Consider the following 19,949-nt stretch of genomic DNA (forward strand, 5'->3'; position numbering starts at 1 on the left):
TTGGAAAACTGGCCAGGCAGTTTTGACCCAGGCAGCCCTTCAAAAAACTGGACAGGTGGCAACCCTAGTTTCACTGCTCAGGTGAGGACTTCCATAATTGGACCCAGAGCGCATGTGTGCTCAGCTTATACATTATAAAACAGTGCCACCTTCTGGCCAACTAAGGAACTGCAAAAGGCCATACTGTGACACAAGAGGGGAAACTATACTAATGACTCCTTTTCTAAAGTCAGACTAGGGCCCATTTAGCTGGCCAAACTATAGGGGACTATCTGGCTAAAGGGGAACTAACTAACCTGCCCCTCTCCATATATTAATATATACATGGTATATACTAATGATGCCATTTACATATACAAGTAGAACTCTTGATCTGACCACCCCTGTCCCGTGTGTCACCAATGATCACATGGCTCCCAGATTGAAATGATAAATCAGACCCAATAAAGACACAAGCCCCTCGCGTTTAACCCTTTCAAACCAGCAGTTGCAAGCTGCATGTGTTTTTCTTTTTTTTAGTTTCCAAGGAGAATGCCACTGGCCATGGCAGCTCCATCTCATATGCACAAAAGCAAACAAGGGAAAGTGAATGAAATGTAAAGGAATAGTTAATATGGCATGGCTTTTGGTGGCCCAGCGCTGTATCTGCCGGGAAAATAAGATTAATAATATTTCTATGGTATTGTTTTTTCGGATGTCCAGTACACACATCAGTCAACTCAACTGTTAACAAAGACTGTGGAGACATCTCGTGGCAGTCACAGGTACTGTCTGTTGTACATGAAAGGTAAACTGGTAGCTCCTTCTAACTAAACTGTTGTAATCTATAACTCCCAGCAACCCTTACTATGCTGATGAAATCTCATTTCCTTCCCACCAATGAATCACTCATTCCCCCTCTCTTGTTAGGGAATCCCATAACCTGACTGTCCTTACAGTAAAGAACCCCTTCCTATACTGATGGTGAGATCTCCTTTCCTCCCCACCAATGAATCACTCATTCCCCTCTCTTGGTAGGGAATCCCATAACCTGACTGCCTTTACAGTAAAGAACCCCTTCCTATGCTGATGGTGAGATCTCCATTCCTCTCCACCAATGAATCACTCATTCCCCCTCTCTTGGTAGGGAATCCCATAACCTAACTGTCCTTACAGTAAATAACCCTATGCTGATGGTGAGATCTCCTTTCCTCCCCACCAATGAATCACTCATTCCCCCTCTCTTGGTAGGGAATCCCATAACCTGACTGTCCTTATAGTAAAGAACCCCTTCCTATACTGATGGTGAGATCTCCTTTCCTCCCCACCAATGAATCACTCATTCCCCTCTCTTGGTAGGGAATCCCATAACCTGACTGCCTTTACAGTAAAGAACCCCTTCCTATGCTGATGGTGAGATCTCCATTCCTCTCCACCAATGAATCACTCATTCCCCCTCTCTTGGTAGGGAATCCCATAACCTAACTGTCCTTACAGTAAATAACCCCTTCCTATGCTGATGGTGAGATCTCCTTTCCTCCCCACCAATGAATCACTCATTCCCCCTCTCTTGGTAGGGAATCCCATAACCTGACTGTCCTTACAGTAAAGAACCCCTTCCTATACTGATGGTGAGATCTCCTTTCCTCCCCACCAATGAATCACTCATTCCCCTCTCTTGGTAGGGAATCCCATAACCTGACTGCCTTTACAGTAAAGAACCCCTTCCTATGCTGATGGTGAGATCTCCATTCCTCTCCACCAATGAATCACTCATTCCCCCTCTCTTGGTAGGGAATCCCATAACCTAACTGTCCTTACAGTAAATAACCCCTTCCTATGCTGATGGTGAGATCTCCTTTCCTCCCCACCAATGAATCACTCATTCCCCTCTCTTGGTAGGGAATCCCATAACCTGACTACCTTTACAGTAAAGAACCCCTTCCTATGCTGATGGTGAGATCTCCATTCCTCTCCACCAATGAATCACTCATTCCCCTCTCTTGGTAGGGAATCCCATAACCTGACTGCCCTTACAGTAAAGAACCCCTTCCTATGCTGATGGTGATATCTCCTTTCCTCCCCACCAATGAATCACTCATTCCCCTCTCTTGGTAGGGAATCCCATAACCTGACTGTCCTTACAGTAAATATATTAGACAAAGCACTATGGCTGCCATTGTGGGGGGGAAGCTGTAGTTTGGGGTGGATGACGAATAATGGAGTGTGGCCAGGGGGGTGAATGGGGCCCTGTAATTTCAGAAGTCAGGCCAAACATTACTTTAAAGGTATAGATTTAGTTCAATTAAAGGGAATCCCCACCCAGAATTTCCACCCATTAACCCCCCATGATTCCTCCTGTGAGTTGAAGGGCCCATGGGTGTACGTGGGGAGGGTTACGGGTCCATAGTCATACAACTGTACTTGTGATAAGGATTCTGACCAATCCAAACTTTGCAAACTTTAAGTTTATGATCCCCCCCACACACACACACAATGGGATGGGTCATTTGCACGTGATGGGGAAAAAAATATTTGTAAATAAATTAATTGTAAATTCATAAAAATAATTTTCATTTAGGTTACTGGTCCTTTAACCCAGAAAATCTTTTTTTTTATTACAAATAAACTTGGTTTTGTCTCTTTTTCTTCCATTAAACCATTCCCTCAATGTTTCATCTCAGCAGAAAATCTCCCCCAGGAAAAAAGATGCAGTGTTACAGAGACATTATAATAAAAGGGTTGTTCACCTTTAAAGGAGAACTAAAGCCTAACTAAAGAAGTAGGTAGAAATGTTGTACATGATGTTTCGTGCTTCTGTACCAGCCCAAGACAACCACAGCCCTTTAGCAGTAAAGATCTGTCTCCAAAGATGCCCCAGTAGCTCCCCATCTTCTTTTCTGCTGATTCACTGCACATGCTCTGTGCTGCTGTCACTTACTGAGCTTAGGGACCCACTCACAATATACAGTACACATAGAATAGAAATGTCACAATATAAGGCCGATTAGTAATTAATACAGATAATTACTACATGGCAGCACAGAAACCAGTGCAATTAGCATCAGAATTGAATAATCAGCAAACCTGTAGCATCAGCTTATATTACAGCCAGGGAAGCTCATTTTCTGCTGGATAATTAGTGACGAGCCCTAAGCTTAGCTTCTCAACAGCCAATCAGAGCCCACTGAGCATGTGAGTGTCACAGACACTTTCCAAGATGGTGACCCCCTGTGACAAGTTTGAAGTCCTGGATTATTGCTGCTATTGACAAGCTGAAACTTTAGCCTCGTGCAATAAGTTCACTGTATAAAATATGCCATTTTTAACCATATTAATTTTTAGGGTTTGTTTAGTTCTCCTTTAAATTAATTGTTAGTATGATGTAGCGAGTGATATTGTGAGACAATTTGCAATTGGTTTTCATTTTTTATTATTTGTGGTTTTTTGACTTATTTAGCTTTTTCTTCTGCAGCTCTCCAGTTTGCATTCTGGTTGCTAGGGTTCAATTTCCCCTAGCAACCATGCAAGCATCAGAAGGGTGTGCGGGTTGGAATGACAAAAGTCATGTAGAAGTCAGTGGGAGCTGTTCTTTGCAATTCATAAAATATTTCTTTGCTTTGAGCATTTAGAACTTTACAGGTTTTAAAAATTTTTATTCTCACATAATTGAGGATTTCAAGGTATTCTCATTTGAATTAGTTCCACGATTTTTATTTGTTTGTGATTTTGATAATGGGATATTTTAATATAGAAGTCATCTCCCCTATGTTGAGTTGTCACTTTATCGATACCAAGCTGAAAGTAGGGTGCATTCTGAGACAATTTGCAGTTGTTCTTCATTTTTTTTAATTTAGCGGCTCTCCAGTTTTCAATTTCAGCAATCTGGTTGCTAGAGTCCAAATGACCCTAGAAACCATGAATTGATATGAATACGAGACTGGAATCTGAATAGGAGAGGTCTGAATAGAAAGAGGAATAATAAAAAGTAGCAATAACAATATATTTGTAGCCTTACAGAGCATTTGTTTTTACATGGGGTCAGTGACCTCCCTGGCCAGTTGAAAGTTTCTTAAACTTAAACATTCTACAACATATCAAGGGGCAGATTTATCAAAGGTCAAGGTGAATTTTCAAATTCAAAAAATGCAAATTTAAAGCTATTTTTGTGTACTTCGACTAGGGAATAGTTCAAATTTGATTCAAATTGGAAAATTTGAACATCGAAATTCATCATGTACTGTCTTTTTAAAATTTTGACTTTGCCCATTTGCCATCTAAAACCTGCCGGATTGCTGTTTTAGCCTATGGGGGACCTCCTAGAACCTATTTGGAGTCAATTGGTGGACTTTGAAAAATCTAAGTTTTTTTGGGAAAAACTTTGAATCAAATTCAATCGTATGCGCTATTACTGCAATTCGTACGATTCGAATTCAACCGAATACAGACCAATTTGATCAAAAACAAACCTATTTCGCCAAAAAAAACTAAATTTTGGTTGGTCTTTTTGAATTTCGAAGTTTTCCATATTCATATTCATTTACTTCCATTGTAAAGCATTTTCTTCACCTTTACGTATATTTAAATGATATTTTCTGCTATTTGCTTTTCTGCATACCGGTGCCTGTTAACTGACAATCTTTTAGGTGTAAAAACCTAACGCTGAAAGAAATACCCTTTTCTTAAAAATAACATGTTAACATTGGAACATTAATAAATGAGCCACATAGAGTCCCAGCACACTGATCTCACTGCTGAACATGCCCAGACTTGTGTCTTAGTGTAACGGCACCGTGTGTGTCTCACAGGGATTTCACCAGGAATTACTTTACATGTGCAAAGGGGTGTGGCCACTCTCTCCCTCTCACTGCCAGTTCAATAGTCGCCTAAAATATAAGTTATAATCATTAGGTGTGGGGAGGGAGGATTTTAGTGTTTGCTGAGGGTAATTAAGGAAATATTTTATATTGATCCCTTCATAATATCACAGGGTCAATTCCCTAATAAATACAGTGCCAATTCCATGTATAATACCCAGAACTCACAGCAGATAAATACAGTGCCAATTCCATGTATAATACCCCAGAACACACAGCAGATAAATACAGTGCCAATTCCATGTATAATACCCCAGAACACACAGCAGATAAATACAGGGCCAATTCCATGTATAATACCCCAGAACACACAGCAGGATAAATACAGTGCCAATTCCATGTATAATACCCCAGAACACACAGCAGATAAATACAGTGCCAATTCCCTGTATAATACCCCAGAACATACAGCAGATAAATACAGTGCCAATTCCATGTATAATACCCCAGAACACACAGCAGATAAATACAGTGCCAATTCCATGTATAATACCCCAGAACACACAGCAGATAAATACAGTGCCAATTCCCTGTATAATACCCCAGAACATACAGCAGATAAATACAGAGCCAATTCCATGTATAATGCCCCAGAACACACAACAGATAAATACAGTGGCAATTCCATGTATAATACCCCAGAACACACAGCAGATAAATACAGTGGCAATTCCATGTATAATACCCCAGAACACACAGCAGATAAATACAGTGGCAATTCCATGTATAATACCCCAGAACACACAACAGATAAATACAGTGCCAATTCCATGTATAATGCCCCAGAACACACATCAGATAAATACAGTGCCAATTCCATGTATAATACCCCAGAACACACAACAGATAAATACAGTGCCAATTCCATGTATAATACCCCAGAACACACGGCAGATAAATACAGTGCCAATTCCATGTATAATACCCCAGAACACACGGCAGATAAATACAGTGCCAATTCCCTGTATAATACCCCAGAACATACAGCAGATAAATACAGAGCCAATTCCATGTATAATGCCCCAGAACACACATCAGATAAATACAGAGCCAATTCCATGTATAATACCCCAGAACACACAACAGATAAATACAGTGCCAATTCCATGTATAATACCCCAGAACACACATCAGATAAATACAGAGCCAATTCCATGTATAATACCCCAGAACACACAACAGATAAATACAGTGGCAATTCCATGTATAATACCCCAGAACACACATCAGATAAATACAGAGCCAATTCCATGTATAATACCCCAGAACACACATCAGATAAATACAGAGCCAATTCCATGTATAATACCCCAGAACACACATCAGATAAATACAGAGCCAATTCCATGTATAATACCCCAGAACATACAGCAGATAAATACAGAGCCAATTCCATGTATAATGCCCCAGAACACACAACAGATAAATACAGTGGCAATTCCATGTATAATACCCCAGAACACACAGCAGATAAATACAGTGGCAATTCCATGTATAATACCCCAGAACACACAGCAGATAAATACAGTGGCAATTCCATGTATAATACCCCAGAACACACAACAGATAAATACAGTGCCAATTCCATGTATAATGCCCCAGAACACACATCAGATAAATACAGTGCCAATTCCATGTATAATACCCCAGAACACACAACAGATAAATACAGTGCCAATTCCATGTATAATACCCCAGAACACACGGCAGATAAATACAGTGCCAATTCCATGTATAATACCCCAGAACACACGGCAGATAAATACAGTGCCAATTCCCTGTATAATACCCCAGAACATACAGCAGATAAATACAGAGCCAATTCCATGTATAATGCCCCAGAACACACATCAGATAAATACAGAGCCAATTCCATGTATAATACCCCAGAACACACAACAGATAAATACAGTGCCAATTCCATGTATAATACCCCAGAACACACATCAGATAAATACAGAGCCAATTCCATGTATAATACCCCAGAACACACAGCAGATAAATACAGTGGCAATTCCATGTATAATACCCCAGAACACACATCAGATAAATACAGAGCCAATTCCATGTATAATACCCCAGAACACACATCAGATAAATACAGAGCCAATTCCATGTATAATACCCCAGAACACACATCAGATAAATACAGAGCCAATTCCATGTATAATACCCCAGAACACACAACAGATAAATACAGTGCCAATTCCATGTATAATGCCCCAGAACACACATCAGATAAATACAGTGCCAATTCCATGTATAATACCCCAGAACACACAACAGATAAATACAGTGCCAATTCCATGTATAATACCCCAGAACACACGGCAGATAAATACAGTGCCAATTCCATGTATAATACCCCAGAACACACGGCAGATAAATACAGGGCCAATTCCATGTATAATACCCCAGAACACACAGCAGATAAATACAGGGCCAATTCCATGTATAATACCCCAGAACACACAGCAGATAAATACAGGGCCAATTCCATGTATAATACCCCAGAACACACAGCAGATAAATACAGTGCCAATTCCATGTATAATACCCCAGAACACACAGCAGATAAATACAGTGCCAATTCCATGTATAATACCCCAGAACACACAGCAGATAAATACAGTGCCAATTCCATGTATAATACCCCAGAACACACAGCAGATAAATACAGTGCAAATTCCATGTATAATACCCCAGGGGAGATGGTAGGGACAGTGTAAATGTATATAACAGCTCCATCCTGTCTGCTGTATAATCTGCACATTGTTACAGCCCTGTTGTGCAAGGAGACAGTTTGCCAGAGCTGTAGAAGTGACAATATTGGTTTATATCTCAGACAGTGATTTTCACCCTGTGCTCCGTCAGCTGAACTATAACTCCACTGATATATATAAGCATATAATACACAAAAGCCATGAATATCCTGTAAATTATATCCTTATAAACGGTGAGTAGTGATGTCATCAGTTATAAACGGTGAGTAGTGATGTCATTTCTGTCACATGACTCACTAAAATTTGTGTATTATAATAAATAAAGTACCCCCAGTTGTAAAATATGAGGATATTAGAAGTTACCTCGGAGTTCCATGACCTGTATAAAAACACTCGGCCTTCGGCCTCGTGTTTTTATATGGTCATGAAACTCCTCGGTAACTTATAATATCCTTATATTTTACAAGAGGGGGTACTTTATTCACTATATAATACACATAGGTGGCTTTTCAACTTTATGATCATAACTTTGTAACTAAAAAACCCCTGTTTTTGTAAACACATGCACTTGCATTTATATTGAATTACTTATGAGACAGGGGCCCAGGGAAGTGCATTGTAAGTAGCACTTCCATTATACTTAAATATACTTTGATTTAGCCTTAGGAGTGCTTCCACAACCCCCCAATTTTGTATATAATACACATAGGCACAATCACTACCTCTGTACTCGGTACTTTTTTTTGTACCAATGCACCTTCCACCCTTTATTGCACAAGTGGTGGCAATAGGAATCCGTAGACTTGCCCTTATACTTCCCAGAACCCATTTTTTAGCAGCTGTCAGTTTTCCTCCTGTGCCGGTCACTATTATCACTAGATGCCTCGACCCATGAATGTAGTGGAGCTGCTGCACTGTCACACAGGATTCCCTATAGCACAAACAAGTGCAGACATGTCCTGCTACAAGCACTAGATTGTATGACACTACAGTGCAGCACTCACTCCCTGCTGCTCACTACAGGATGTACTACAGGAGTCACTAGAGGAGTCAATACAGGAGTCACTAGAGGAGTCAATAAGGGAGTCAATACAGGAGTCACTACAGAAGTCACTAGAGGAGTCAATACAGGAGTCACTAGAGGAGTCAATACAGGAGTCACTACAGAAGTCACTAGAGGAGTCAATAAGGGCGTCAATACAGGAGTCACTACAGAAGTCACTAGAGGAGTCAATACAGGAGTCACTAGAGCAGTTACTACAGAAATCACTAGAGGAGTCAATACAGGAGTCACTACAGAAGTCACTAGAGGAGTCAATACAGGAGTCACTACAGAAGTCACTAGAGGAGTCAATACAGGAGTCACTAGAGCAGTTACTACAGAAGTAACTAGAGGAGTCAATACAGGAGTCACTACAGAAGTCACTAGAGGAGTCAATACAGGAGTCACTACAGAAGTCACTAGAGGAGTCAATACAGGAGTCACTACAGAAGTCACTAGAGGAGTCAATACGGGAGTCACTAGAGGATTCACTAGAGGAGTCACTAGAGGAAGGCACTATGGCTCCACTTCATGTAAGTCTCACATTTCTTCTTATTTACCACTGATAATTAATTCTTATTTCCTACAGATAACATAGATATATAGAGAACAGGGGAGCAGAGGGGGGAGCAGTTTATGGTACAGTCCAGAGACCCCCATGAACCAGTTGTGCAACTCTTTTTTTCATGTATTCCGTAAGTGCAAACTGTAACCCTCCTGCTGATTTTGGGCTGAAACTCCCAGAAACCCTCAACTGCCAGAATTTGGGAGTTGTAGTACAACAAGAGATTCTATTTGTACATCCTCTGTTTGTTGCTCAGTTTCCTGAATCACAAGGGCCCTGTTTTCCCTGCCCTGTATATAGTTGCACATCTCTGTATTAATATCATGCAGTGGCCGGGGGGTCTTCATTTCTCTCTCCAATTCTCTTCCATTTAGCATTAGGTCAAGTTAAAGGGGTAGTTGGCCCCTTTAAAGGGGTAAGATTCGGGGAGATTAGTCGCCCGGCGACAAATTTCTTTTTCGGGGGAATTAATCTCCCTCCGAACTGCCTTCCCGTCAGCTAGAATGAAAATCACCGGCAGGTTGGCACTCGGAGCGCGTTTGTTTGTTTTCCGAAGTCGTCTGAAGTTTCCTCGTGAGGCAATTTTGCAAAACAAAGTGCACCGAGTGCCATACTGCCAGCGATTTACATTCTAGGCGACGGTAAGGCAGTTCGGGGAGATTAGTCGCCCGAAGAAGAGATTTGTCGCTGGCGACTAATCCCCCCGAATCTGACCGTATGTCTCTGCCCTTAAATTAACTTTTCATTATGTATTAGAACGACCAATACTCAGCAACTTTTTAATTGGTCTTCATTATTTATTTTCTATAGTTTTTTTGACTTCTGACACTTTCCAGCTTTCAAATGGGGGTCAGATTAGTGATGTGCGGGTCGGGATTTCCCCGACTTCCAGGTTCCTTTTATAGACCCGCCCTGCCGATGACATCACAAAAGGGCGGGGCAAGCAGGTGCAGCATCTATAAAAGAAGAACCCGTAAATCGGAATTAGAAGGTGGCAGGAGCAGAACCCGCGAAGAAGAGGAGAGTAAGGTTGTCCCGCACATCTCTACTACAAATGTATTGTTACTTTTTATTCCCCATCTTTGTATTCAGGTCTCCCCTATTCATATTCCAGTCTCTTATTAAAATCAGTGCATGGTTGCTAGGGGAATTTGGACCCTAGCAACCAGACTGCTGACATTACAAACTGGAGAGCTGCTGAATAAAAAACCCACCAATAATAAAAAAGGAAAACCAATTACAAATTGTCTCAGAATATCCCGCTCTACATCCTACTAAGAGTTAATTTAAAGGTGAACAACCCCTGTAACTTTTATAGAACTTTATAGGCTCCTCTTGTCATTGTTACAGCGGGAGAAACAAACACAAAGCCATTATAAGAGCCTGTCACTAGCCGTGTGTGAGACAATATCTATTGAGCTGCAGCACGTGACTCTGAGGCTTTGGGGCTGCGCTGCCGGGTCTCAGGGGGAGGGACAGGGTGACGAGACACGTGACCGGAGTGCGGAATAATAAGGTACAAGGAGTCATTTGTCGGCGGAAGGATACGATGTATCGGACGGAGGGAAGTGACAGGACGGACATTGGTTTCATCTCCTCACTGACATATGGGACCCAGCGCCTCCTCCCTGCCCCTCCTTCTCGGGAGTGGGGGGCAGGAGGATATCCGGTCTGAGACACGCCCCCTGTGTCCGGGGATGTGATTCCCGCTCGGACTGTGGCGCAAACAAATCGGGGATTTCCCGGGCTCGGCCCCGTCTTGAGGCGATGTCTCGGGTCCGGAAAGTGAGTGGGAGATCGGCCCAGGTTAGTGTTACTGTGAGGGGGCTGAGGAAGTGTTTATATATATGTAATGGGCGATAACTCACTGACGGACTCTTTCTTTATACACCTCCGCTACTGACACTCAGTCTCTTTATAATGAGACCGACACACTGGGCTTCTCTCTGTGTCTGACACTGACCCTCTCTCTCTTTATGTGTCACTCACACACTGAGGGCTGAGTATTTATATGGGGGGTCAGTGACAGACTGAGGGGTGAGTATTTATATGGGGGGTCAGTGACAGACTGAGGGGTGAGTATTTATATGGGGGGTCAGTGACAGACTGAGGGCTGAGTATTTATATGGGGGGTCAGTGACAGACTGAGGGCTGAGTATTTATATGGGGGGTCAGTGACAGACTGAGGGGTGAGTATTTATATGGGGGTCAGTGACAGACTGAGGGGTGAGTATTTATATGGGGGGTCAGTGACAGACTGAGGGCTGAGTATTTATATGGGGGTCAGTGACCGACTGAGGGGTGAGTATTTATATGGGGGGGTCAGTGACAGACTGAGGGGTGAGTATTTATATGGGGGGTCAGTGACAGACTGAGGGGTGAGTATTTATATGGGGGGTCAGTGACAGGACTGAGGGGTGAGTATTTATATGGAGGGGGTCAGTGAAAGACTGAGGGGCGAGTATTTATATGGGGGGAAAGTGACAGACTGAGGGGTGAGTATTTATATGGGGGGGGTCAGTGACACACTGAGGGGTGAGTATTTATATGGGGGGTCAGTGACAGACTGAGGGGTGAGTATTTATATGGGGGGAAAGTGACAGACTGAGGGGTGAGTATTTATATGGAGGGGGTCAGTGACAGACTGAGGGGCGAGTATTTATATGGGGGGAAAGTGACAGACTGAGGGGTGAGTATTTATATGGGGGTCAGTGACAGACTGAGGGGTGAGTATTTATATGGGGGGTCAGTGACAGACTGAGGGGTGAGTATTTATATGGAGGGGGTCAGTGAAAGACTGAGGGGCGAGTATTTATATGGGGGAAAGTGACAGACTGAGGGGTGAGTATTTATATGGGGGGGGGTCAGTGACACACTGAGGGGTGAGTATTTATATGGGGGGTCAGTGACAGACTGAGGGGTGAGTATTTATATGGGGGGAAAGTGACAGACTGAGGGGTGAGTATTTATATGGAGGGGGTCAGTGACAGACTGAGGGGCGAGTATTATATGGGGGGTCAGTGACAGACTGAGGGCTGAGTATTTATATGGGGGGTCCAGTGACAGACTGAGGGCTGAGTATTTATATGGGGGGTCAGTGACAGACTGAGGGGGTGAGTATTTATATGGGGGTCAGTGACAGACTGAGGGGTGAGTATTTATAGTGGGGGGTCAGTGACAGACTGAGGGGCGAGTATTTATATGGGGGGAAAGTGACAGACTGAGGGGTGAGTATTTATATGGAGGGGGTCAGTGACAGACTGAGGGGCGAGTATTTATATGGGGGGAAAGTGACAGACTGAGGGCGAGTATTTATATGGGGGGAAAGTGACAGACTGAGAGGGTGAGTATTTATCATGGGGGGTCAGTGACAGACTGAGGGGTGAGTATATTATATGGGGGGTCAGTGACAGACTGAGGGCTGAGTATTTATATGGGGGGGGGTCAGTGACAGACTGACGGGCTGAGTATTTATATGGGGGGTCAGTGACAGACTGAGGGGTGAGTATTTATATGGGGGTCAGTGACAGACTGAGGGGGTGAGTAATTTAATATGGGGGGTCAGTGACAGACTGAGGGCTGAGTATTTATATGGGGGGGGTCAGTGACAGACTGAGGCTGAGTATTTATATGGGGGGTCAGTGACAGACTGAGGGGTGAGTATTTAATATGGGGGTCAGTGACAGACTGAGGGGTGAGTATTATATGGGGGGTCAGTGACAGACTGAGGGGTGAGTATTTATATGGGGGGTCAGTGACAGACTGAGGGCTGAGTATTTATATGGGGGGGGGGTCAGTGACAGACTGAGGGCTGAGTATTTATATGGGGGTCAGTGGACAGACTGAGGGTGAGTATTTAATATGGGGGGTCAGTGACAGACTGAGGGTGTGAGTATTTATAGTGGAGGGGGGTCAGTGACAGACTGAGGGGCGAGTATTTAATATGGGGGAAAGTGACAGACTGAGGGGTGAGTATTTATATGGGGGGGGGGTCAGTGACAGACTGAGGGGTGAGTATTTATATGGGGGTCAGTGACAGACTGAGGGCTGAGTATTTATATGGGGGGTCAGTGACACTTTTGGTGCATCATGTGATTACTCCTAACTCATGTCAATTTGTCCTGCTGAACTTGTGTCCTCCTGTCTAACTGCAACTCCCACCAACACATACAGCTACTGAAAAATGTCTTCCCCTTTAAACAACACAGGGATTGTTTGTCCATATATTACAATATATTTAAGCTGAACAACTACGTCACAGTCATCCCATATCTGGCCAGACCTACGCTCAATTTTCATCTGATTCATTAAGAATTCTATTGCTTCATTATACATTTTACACAGGGACTAAGTTTTACCTGTCATTTACTAGCAGGTAAAACTAAGTCCCTGTGTAAATTGTATAATGAAGCAATAGAATTCTTAATGAATCAGATGAAAATTGAGCGTAGGACTGGCCAGATATGGGATGACTGTGACGTAGTTGTTCAGCTTAAATATATTGTAATATATGGACAAACAATCCCTGTGTTGTTTAAAGGGGAAGGCATTTTTCAGTAGCAGTAGCACAAAATGTCTGTCTTAAATATATTGATAATGGGTTGAGTGCAGAGGACTCTTGTGTTTGACTATATGTATTTTGTGGTCACACCCTCATTGCACCCCCGCCTAATGGGTTTAAAAATTAGTGGTGAGCACAACTTTCCCTTGTTTGATATATATATCTATATCTATATATATATGACACTCATATAAAGACTATATATATATATCTATATCTATATATATGTGTGTGTGTGTGTGTGTGTGTGTGTGTGTGTGTGTGTGTGTGTGTGTGTATATATATATATATATATATATATATATATATATATATATATATATATATATATATATATATATACACATATGTATATCACACTCATTCAGGAACTAGTTTTGGTCCATGAGGAAGAGCACAGCTATTGTCAAGTAATCACTTCCCAAATAAGACCACCCATGTTACAGGGATTGTTCTCCTTTAAATGAACTGTTAGTAGGATGTAGAGAGGGATATTCTGAGACAATTTGCAATTGTTTTTCATTTTTTATTATTAGTGGTTTTTGGGTTATTCAACTTTTTATTCAGCAACTCTCCAGTTTGTAATTTCAGCAGTCCGGTTGCTAGGGTCCAAATTCCCAGTTATTAATTTATTTTAATCCATTTTCCCTTCTTTTAAAGATAAATGAAGAAAAAGAGGAAAAAGATTCGGAGGACCGGAGCCAGAGGCTGCACCAGGCGGAGGCAGAAGGTTTAGCCATTAAGCTGAGTCAGGTAAGGACACGTTCTTGGTCTCCTGTTTTCAGTCCTTGAAACCCAACATCAGCACAATATATGGCGACCCCTTCTATTTGTTCCATTGCTGGTTTCACCACTAGGGGGCACTCTTTTGCTTGGAATTCTAGATTATATTTCATCTACATCACATCTCATACAAGCGCTGTGATTTTGCCATACATATAGAACATGTCCAAACAAGAAAAGTCGCCATTCAATTATCAAAAATAGCAAAAACTTTATTGTAGTTCACAAAAAGTGCAAAACACTACAACCTGCATGTCACAATGTTTCCATCAGCAACATTTCAGGCATGCGATGTGCCCTTTCTCAAGCTTATCAGATAGTCGCATATCTCGGGTATATTCCTAACATTTAAAAGACTCAGGCAGGAAGTGACATCGAAGTCTTCTAGTAATGGATATAGCACCTCTATAAACCTCATTACATCTCCTTTTGTTTGACTCAAATCTTTAGCCAAACACATCAGAGTATTATAAACCATTAATATTATTTACAAAAACAGATATAAGCCATAATCTCTATAGAGAACTTAAGTTGAAATAAAGAGAGTTGTGGTGGATACATACATTAAAGGACAAGGAAAGTGTAAAATAGAATAAGGCTAGAAATGCTGTATTTTGTATACTAAACATAAACATGAACTGCATCACAAGCCTAATCAAACAAATGATTTATGCTTATGCTTGTGACTTATAATATCCTTATATTTTACAATAAGGGGTACTTTATTCACTATATCACTGCATGAAAGTAACGTTACATAGTGGAAAGAATAAAAAGCGGTAAAACATGTTGGCACTGAAGGTTACACAAAAACAGAACTGAAAAAATTGAGGGGACCAATGTTCCAGACGGGTTAATCTAGGGGTTTTCAGCCTGCCACCCTTAGGGTAGAACTCGACAGTGCGTCTCGAACCGACACGTCGTAATGGCAGCACTGGTGGGCAGCTTTTGGGTATTGAGGTACAAACACCCCCCCACACACACACACACACACTTATAATGAATACTTTATTGCTCTGTTCATTTAAAGTCATTCTTTCTCCTTGGTTTCCATGGTACTGTGGGCATATTTGTCTTTCTCCTATGACCCTTGTTTCTCTGTTTCTAATTTTTTTTAGTATTGCGGTCGTTCTCCCCTTTAACTCTAGCTTGTACTCTTTCCCCACAGCACCCACAGCGCCTCTCTGACTCTGAGAATGAAGAGCCAGTCCCAGACAGGATCCCTCACCGATCAGCCTTTGTTTCCAAAAGCAGTGCCAACTCCCTGACCTCCTTGGCCTGGTAAGGAGACCGCTCCATCAGGAGAAGGTCACATGTTTACTGCATGATTGGCTGCACTTTTTGTTTTCAGTTACATGACTTGCTGGTGGCTTCTCTTGTGAATGTTTGTTTCTTATTTTACCCTCTTTGTTTTGCTAGGGGTCGTCAAAGTAAGGTGGAGCGGAGCCAGAGCTGCACTGATACAACAGTAAATGAGAGCATCACGCTGGGCAGGAGGAGAGCAGCACATCCCCCAAAAGCCAAGGTAAGACACGACAGGTGTACCTATTGGGTGGTCTTATTTTTGTATATTAGTTTTGTCTGCACACTTTAATTCGCAGGAAACGGCAATTATTGAAACCAGCGATATAGGCATTAGTTAACAGGTTCCTTTGTGAAACATTAATAGCTCCTCCCCATCTCCAAATTTTCAGGAAGATGTCCTGTTCATTAAAAGTACATTAAAAATTTGGGCCCCTTGCATTTCTGGGCTCGCCAGCAGTAGCTGTGTCTGAAGCCCCTACTGTTATGCCCCTAAAATTGATCAGACTCTATATATGAACATATAAAGCTGCCTAATTAAAGCTGCTGACAACTGCTGCCCAACTGATGCTTGCCAGAAAATCGGCCAGATATCTATTGATTAGGTTTGAATACACATTGATGTGGTCCTCATCGTCTCCCCGTAGGTGAATTCTTGTTCTTGAGGAATCGTGCTTAGTAATACCTATGGAGGAATAGTTCTATGGTATCTTTCTACACAAGCTATGATCAAACTTGGGGCTGTTCCTGCTTAAATGTGCTTAATACAAGAGAATACCTATGCTAATACATTCATTTTGCAGGTCCCCCTTGGAGGATGCCTATCTTCAGCCGTTGTTGGAGTCCTGTTGTCTACAGAGAACAGCCGCTCGTTTTCCGCCCCTGTTCTGACAGCGGAAAAACGCCTGTCCCTAAACCCTCTGACCTCCTTTGTGCCGCTGCATAAGCCCGATCGATCCATCAGCCCGGAGAGCAATGACAGCATTTCAGAGGAGCTCAACCACTTCAAGCCAATCGTGTGCTCTCCTTGCACACCTCCCAAGAGACTGCCCGATGGCAGAATTTTAAGCCCCGTCATTATCAAGTCAACGCCCAGAAACCTAAGGAAAAGCCTCCAGAAGCCCACCACCTATGAGGCCAGCCCCATGATCCTGAAAAAGTGGGAGCAAGTGTTTCAGGACCGACAGATGAAAAAGACTCTCTCCAAAGGGACGCTGACATCTTCTGCTGAACCTGATGAAGATGCTTCCTCCAAAAATAAGCAAGTGCCGTCCAGCAGGGAACTGTCCGCTTGCAAGAACAGTCGCAGTGGGAAGCGCAACACTTTACTGGGGGATGTGGAACTTTTACCCTCTTCTAGCAAAAGTGTTCATTTGGAAATGAGAGATGAAGGGAAGAACCTAGTTTTGTCCAACAACGATAGCCTTGTGAGCACTGGGCCACTTACTGAGACGGGTGGGGCCACAGACTTTACTGATCTCAATTCAAATTTACGTAGAGGCTCCAAACCTATAGAAGCTGATTCCAAGGAACCCCATTCCAAGTGTCTTCGGGTAAAGTCACTCAAAACGGCAATTAAACGCCCTCACAGAATCAGCACCCAACTAGTGAATATGCAAAATGGAGCATGCTTTAGAGCTGCCGAGAACATCAGCCCCCAGATTCCCCAACGCAGAGGCCAGAAGAAGAGATGTAAAACCAAGCACTTGGAACAGAATGGCTCCTTTAAGAGGTTAAAGGTCACACGCGGGGGCAAATGTGTTCAGGGGTTGGACCTGCGGCGGAAAGACACAGAACAGAGACTGGCCCAGGAGGAGGAGGATAAAAAGCTGGCACTTAAACTCCAACAGATATTCGACAAAGAAACAAGGACGGTAAACCGATGCAAGGGGAGCCGGGATGAATACCCCTTGCGTTCCAAAAGCACGGCCGGCGCAAATTAGCACTTTCTTATTTTTGCATTTTCTATTAAGATCCAATCTAAAAGAAAAAACAGTGATTATAGAGATTACTATTTTTGTTCTCCCTGTATTTTTGTCATGAATAATCCATAAGTGGGTAGGTGGGCATTTGATGTAGAACCACGGTGGATTAAAGTGGTAGCAGAGCCATGGCCAATCCAAATGGATTTTGTCAGCAGAACCATGACCTGTTAGGGTGGATAATAGTAGCAGAACCATGACCAGCCAAGATGGATGATGGTAGCAGAACCATGACCAGTTGGGATAGACAACATCAGCAGAATCGAGACCAGCCAAGATGGATGATGGCAGCAGGACCATGACCAATTCAGATGGACAACATCAGAAGAATCGAGACCAGCCAAGATGGATGATGGCAGCAGGACCATGACCAATTCAGATGGACAACATCAGCAGATTCAAGACCAGCCAAGATAGATGATGGCAGCAGAACCATGACTAGTTCAGGTGGACAACATCAACAGAATCAAAACCAGCCAAGATGGATAAACCATGACCAGTTCAAATGGACAACATAAGCAGAACCATGACTAGCCAAGATGGATGATGGCAGCAGGACCATGACCAGTTCAGATGGATGATGGCAGCAACTTTTAGTCTTTAGAAGAACTTTGTCCATCCTTGTCATTGGGTGAATATGTATCTTTCATTGTCCTGTTCCCAAACTCGCTTATCTCTCTCTATATCTGATAGCTGCTCCCTGGTTATCGAGTAATTGCCTCTAACTAACTGCTAACGTGGGCATCGCTATAGCTTAGTGATATTTAAGCAAGGGCTCTTCTATGTTACTATGCAGTGTTTATGCATACAGCATCCAGAGAGAGGGACCCTGCGTTTCTGTGGCCCCTCCAGACAACACTAAGAAGGGGAAAACATTTAGATTATTTTGTGAAGTTGCAGTGACGGAGCTTAATATGTGACCGAAATTATCTAATACACAAGCCATGAATATCCTGTAAATGATATCCTTAAAATCGGTACTTAGTGATGTCACATGACTCATGTATTATAATAAATAAAGTACCCTCGGTTGCAAAATATGAGGATATTAGAAGTCACCTCGGAGTTCCATGACCTGTATAAAAACACTTTGGCCAAGTGCTTTTATATTGTCATGGAACTCCTCTGTAATTTATGATATCCTTATATATTACACTAGGGGGTACTTTATTGACTATATTAGAGCTGCTCCTTGCAAAATGCCTTCTTTGCTGCTCCCGACCTCTGATGCAGCAGCCCCGGCCCCCCAGTCCGATGGTGCCCCCAAGTGTTTCATATAAGGATATTGAAAAACAATATGAGATGTTTGCAATTGTTTGGTGATAGAAAGACCCTCTTTCTATGTCTGAGGTGTAATTAGTGAACTAACTTCTATATCAAGGACAAGACCAACCCCTCTGTAGTACTCAGGGACCATCCCCTGTCCAGTCAGTCAATATACAATGTGCCCAGGGGCTAGTGATGCTCTTGGACAGTCCATGGGACCATACAAATTTCTGACAGGGCCAAAATCCTTCCCATGGGTCTCCAGTTGCACAGCTCTGCCCTACACAATTAATTGTTGGGCGTGGCTTGATATTGGTATCCGCTGTGCAGCAATCTCAGAGATCATTGGTTGGTCTGTCCCTGAAATAGAGGTTACTGCCAGTGATGCATGCTGGGAAATGCATCTGGATATCAGTCTCTCTGACATCACTGAGAAGCAATAATAAAGATTTATGTCACTATATATCAAAGCTCCTCTATATTATGAGGTGAGTCACTGCTAACAGCTTAGGCCTTCAGTGAGTAACTCCCGGTAACCCCGATCGGGGCATGAATTTATGATGTTATTATTGAAGGGTTAAAAGCTACATTTTGCCAAGAATAATCTCTGTCCTAAAGTGATGCCTGCTGGGAAATAAATGGGTGTTTGCTTTTTGTAGTTAAATGAAGATATGTGATTTTTTCCCCCCTCTTTATACCTCATGTATAAATACAAATATGCAGAGAAGGAATGTTCTGGGCACACAATAAGCTATACCCTCATACTGTACTGTCTAAGGGAATCAATATGGCACCTCCCTCCTCCCATATGTATAAATACAAATATACAGAGAAGGAATGTTCTGGGCACACAATAAGCTATACCCTCA

General features: G+C 42.5%; 1 protein-coding gene across 2 annotated transcripts; it reads left to right on the plus strand.

The window, feature by feature from the left end:
• Positions 1-9,028: 9,028 nt before the first annotated feature.
• Positions 9,029-19,738, plus strand: rnf169.L (ring finger protein 169 L homeolog). Of its 2 annotated transcripts, none has more exons than XM_018245634.2 (5): positions 9,029-9,154; positions 14,408-14,500; positions 15,699-15,811; positions 15,950-16,055; positions 16,636-19,738. In XM_018245634.2, the coding sequence occupies exons 1-5, from the start codon at positions 9,140-9,142 to the stop codon at positions 17,773-17,775; spliced, it is 1,467 nt and encodes a 488-aa protein (XP_018101123.1). In that variant the 5' UTR covers positions 9,029-9,139; the 3' UTR covers positions 17,776-19,738. The 2 variants fall into 2 exon arrangements, with proteins under 2 accessions (XP_018101123.1, XP_018101122.1); XM_018245633.2 differs by lacking the exon at positions 9,029-9,154 and adding an exon at positions 10,468-10,992.
• The last annotated feature ends 211 nt before the right edge of the window (positions 19,739-19,949 follow it).

Source organism: Xenopus laevis, chromosome 2L (assembly GCF_017654675.1).
Source record: "Xenopus laevis strain J_2021 chromosome 2L, Xenopus_laevis_v10.1, whole genome shotgun sequence".
NCBI lineage: Eukaryota > Metazoa > Chordata > Amphibia > Anura > Pipidae > Xenopus > Xenopus laevis.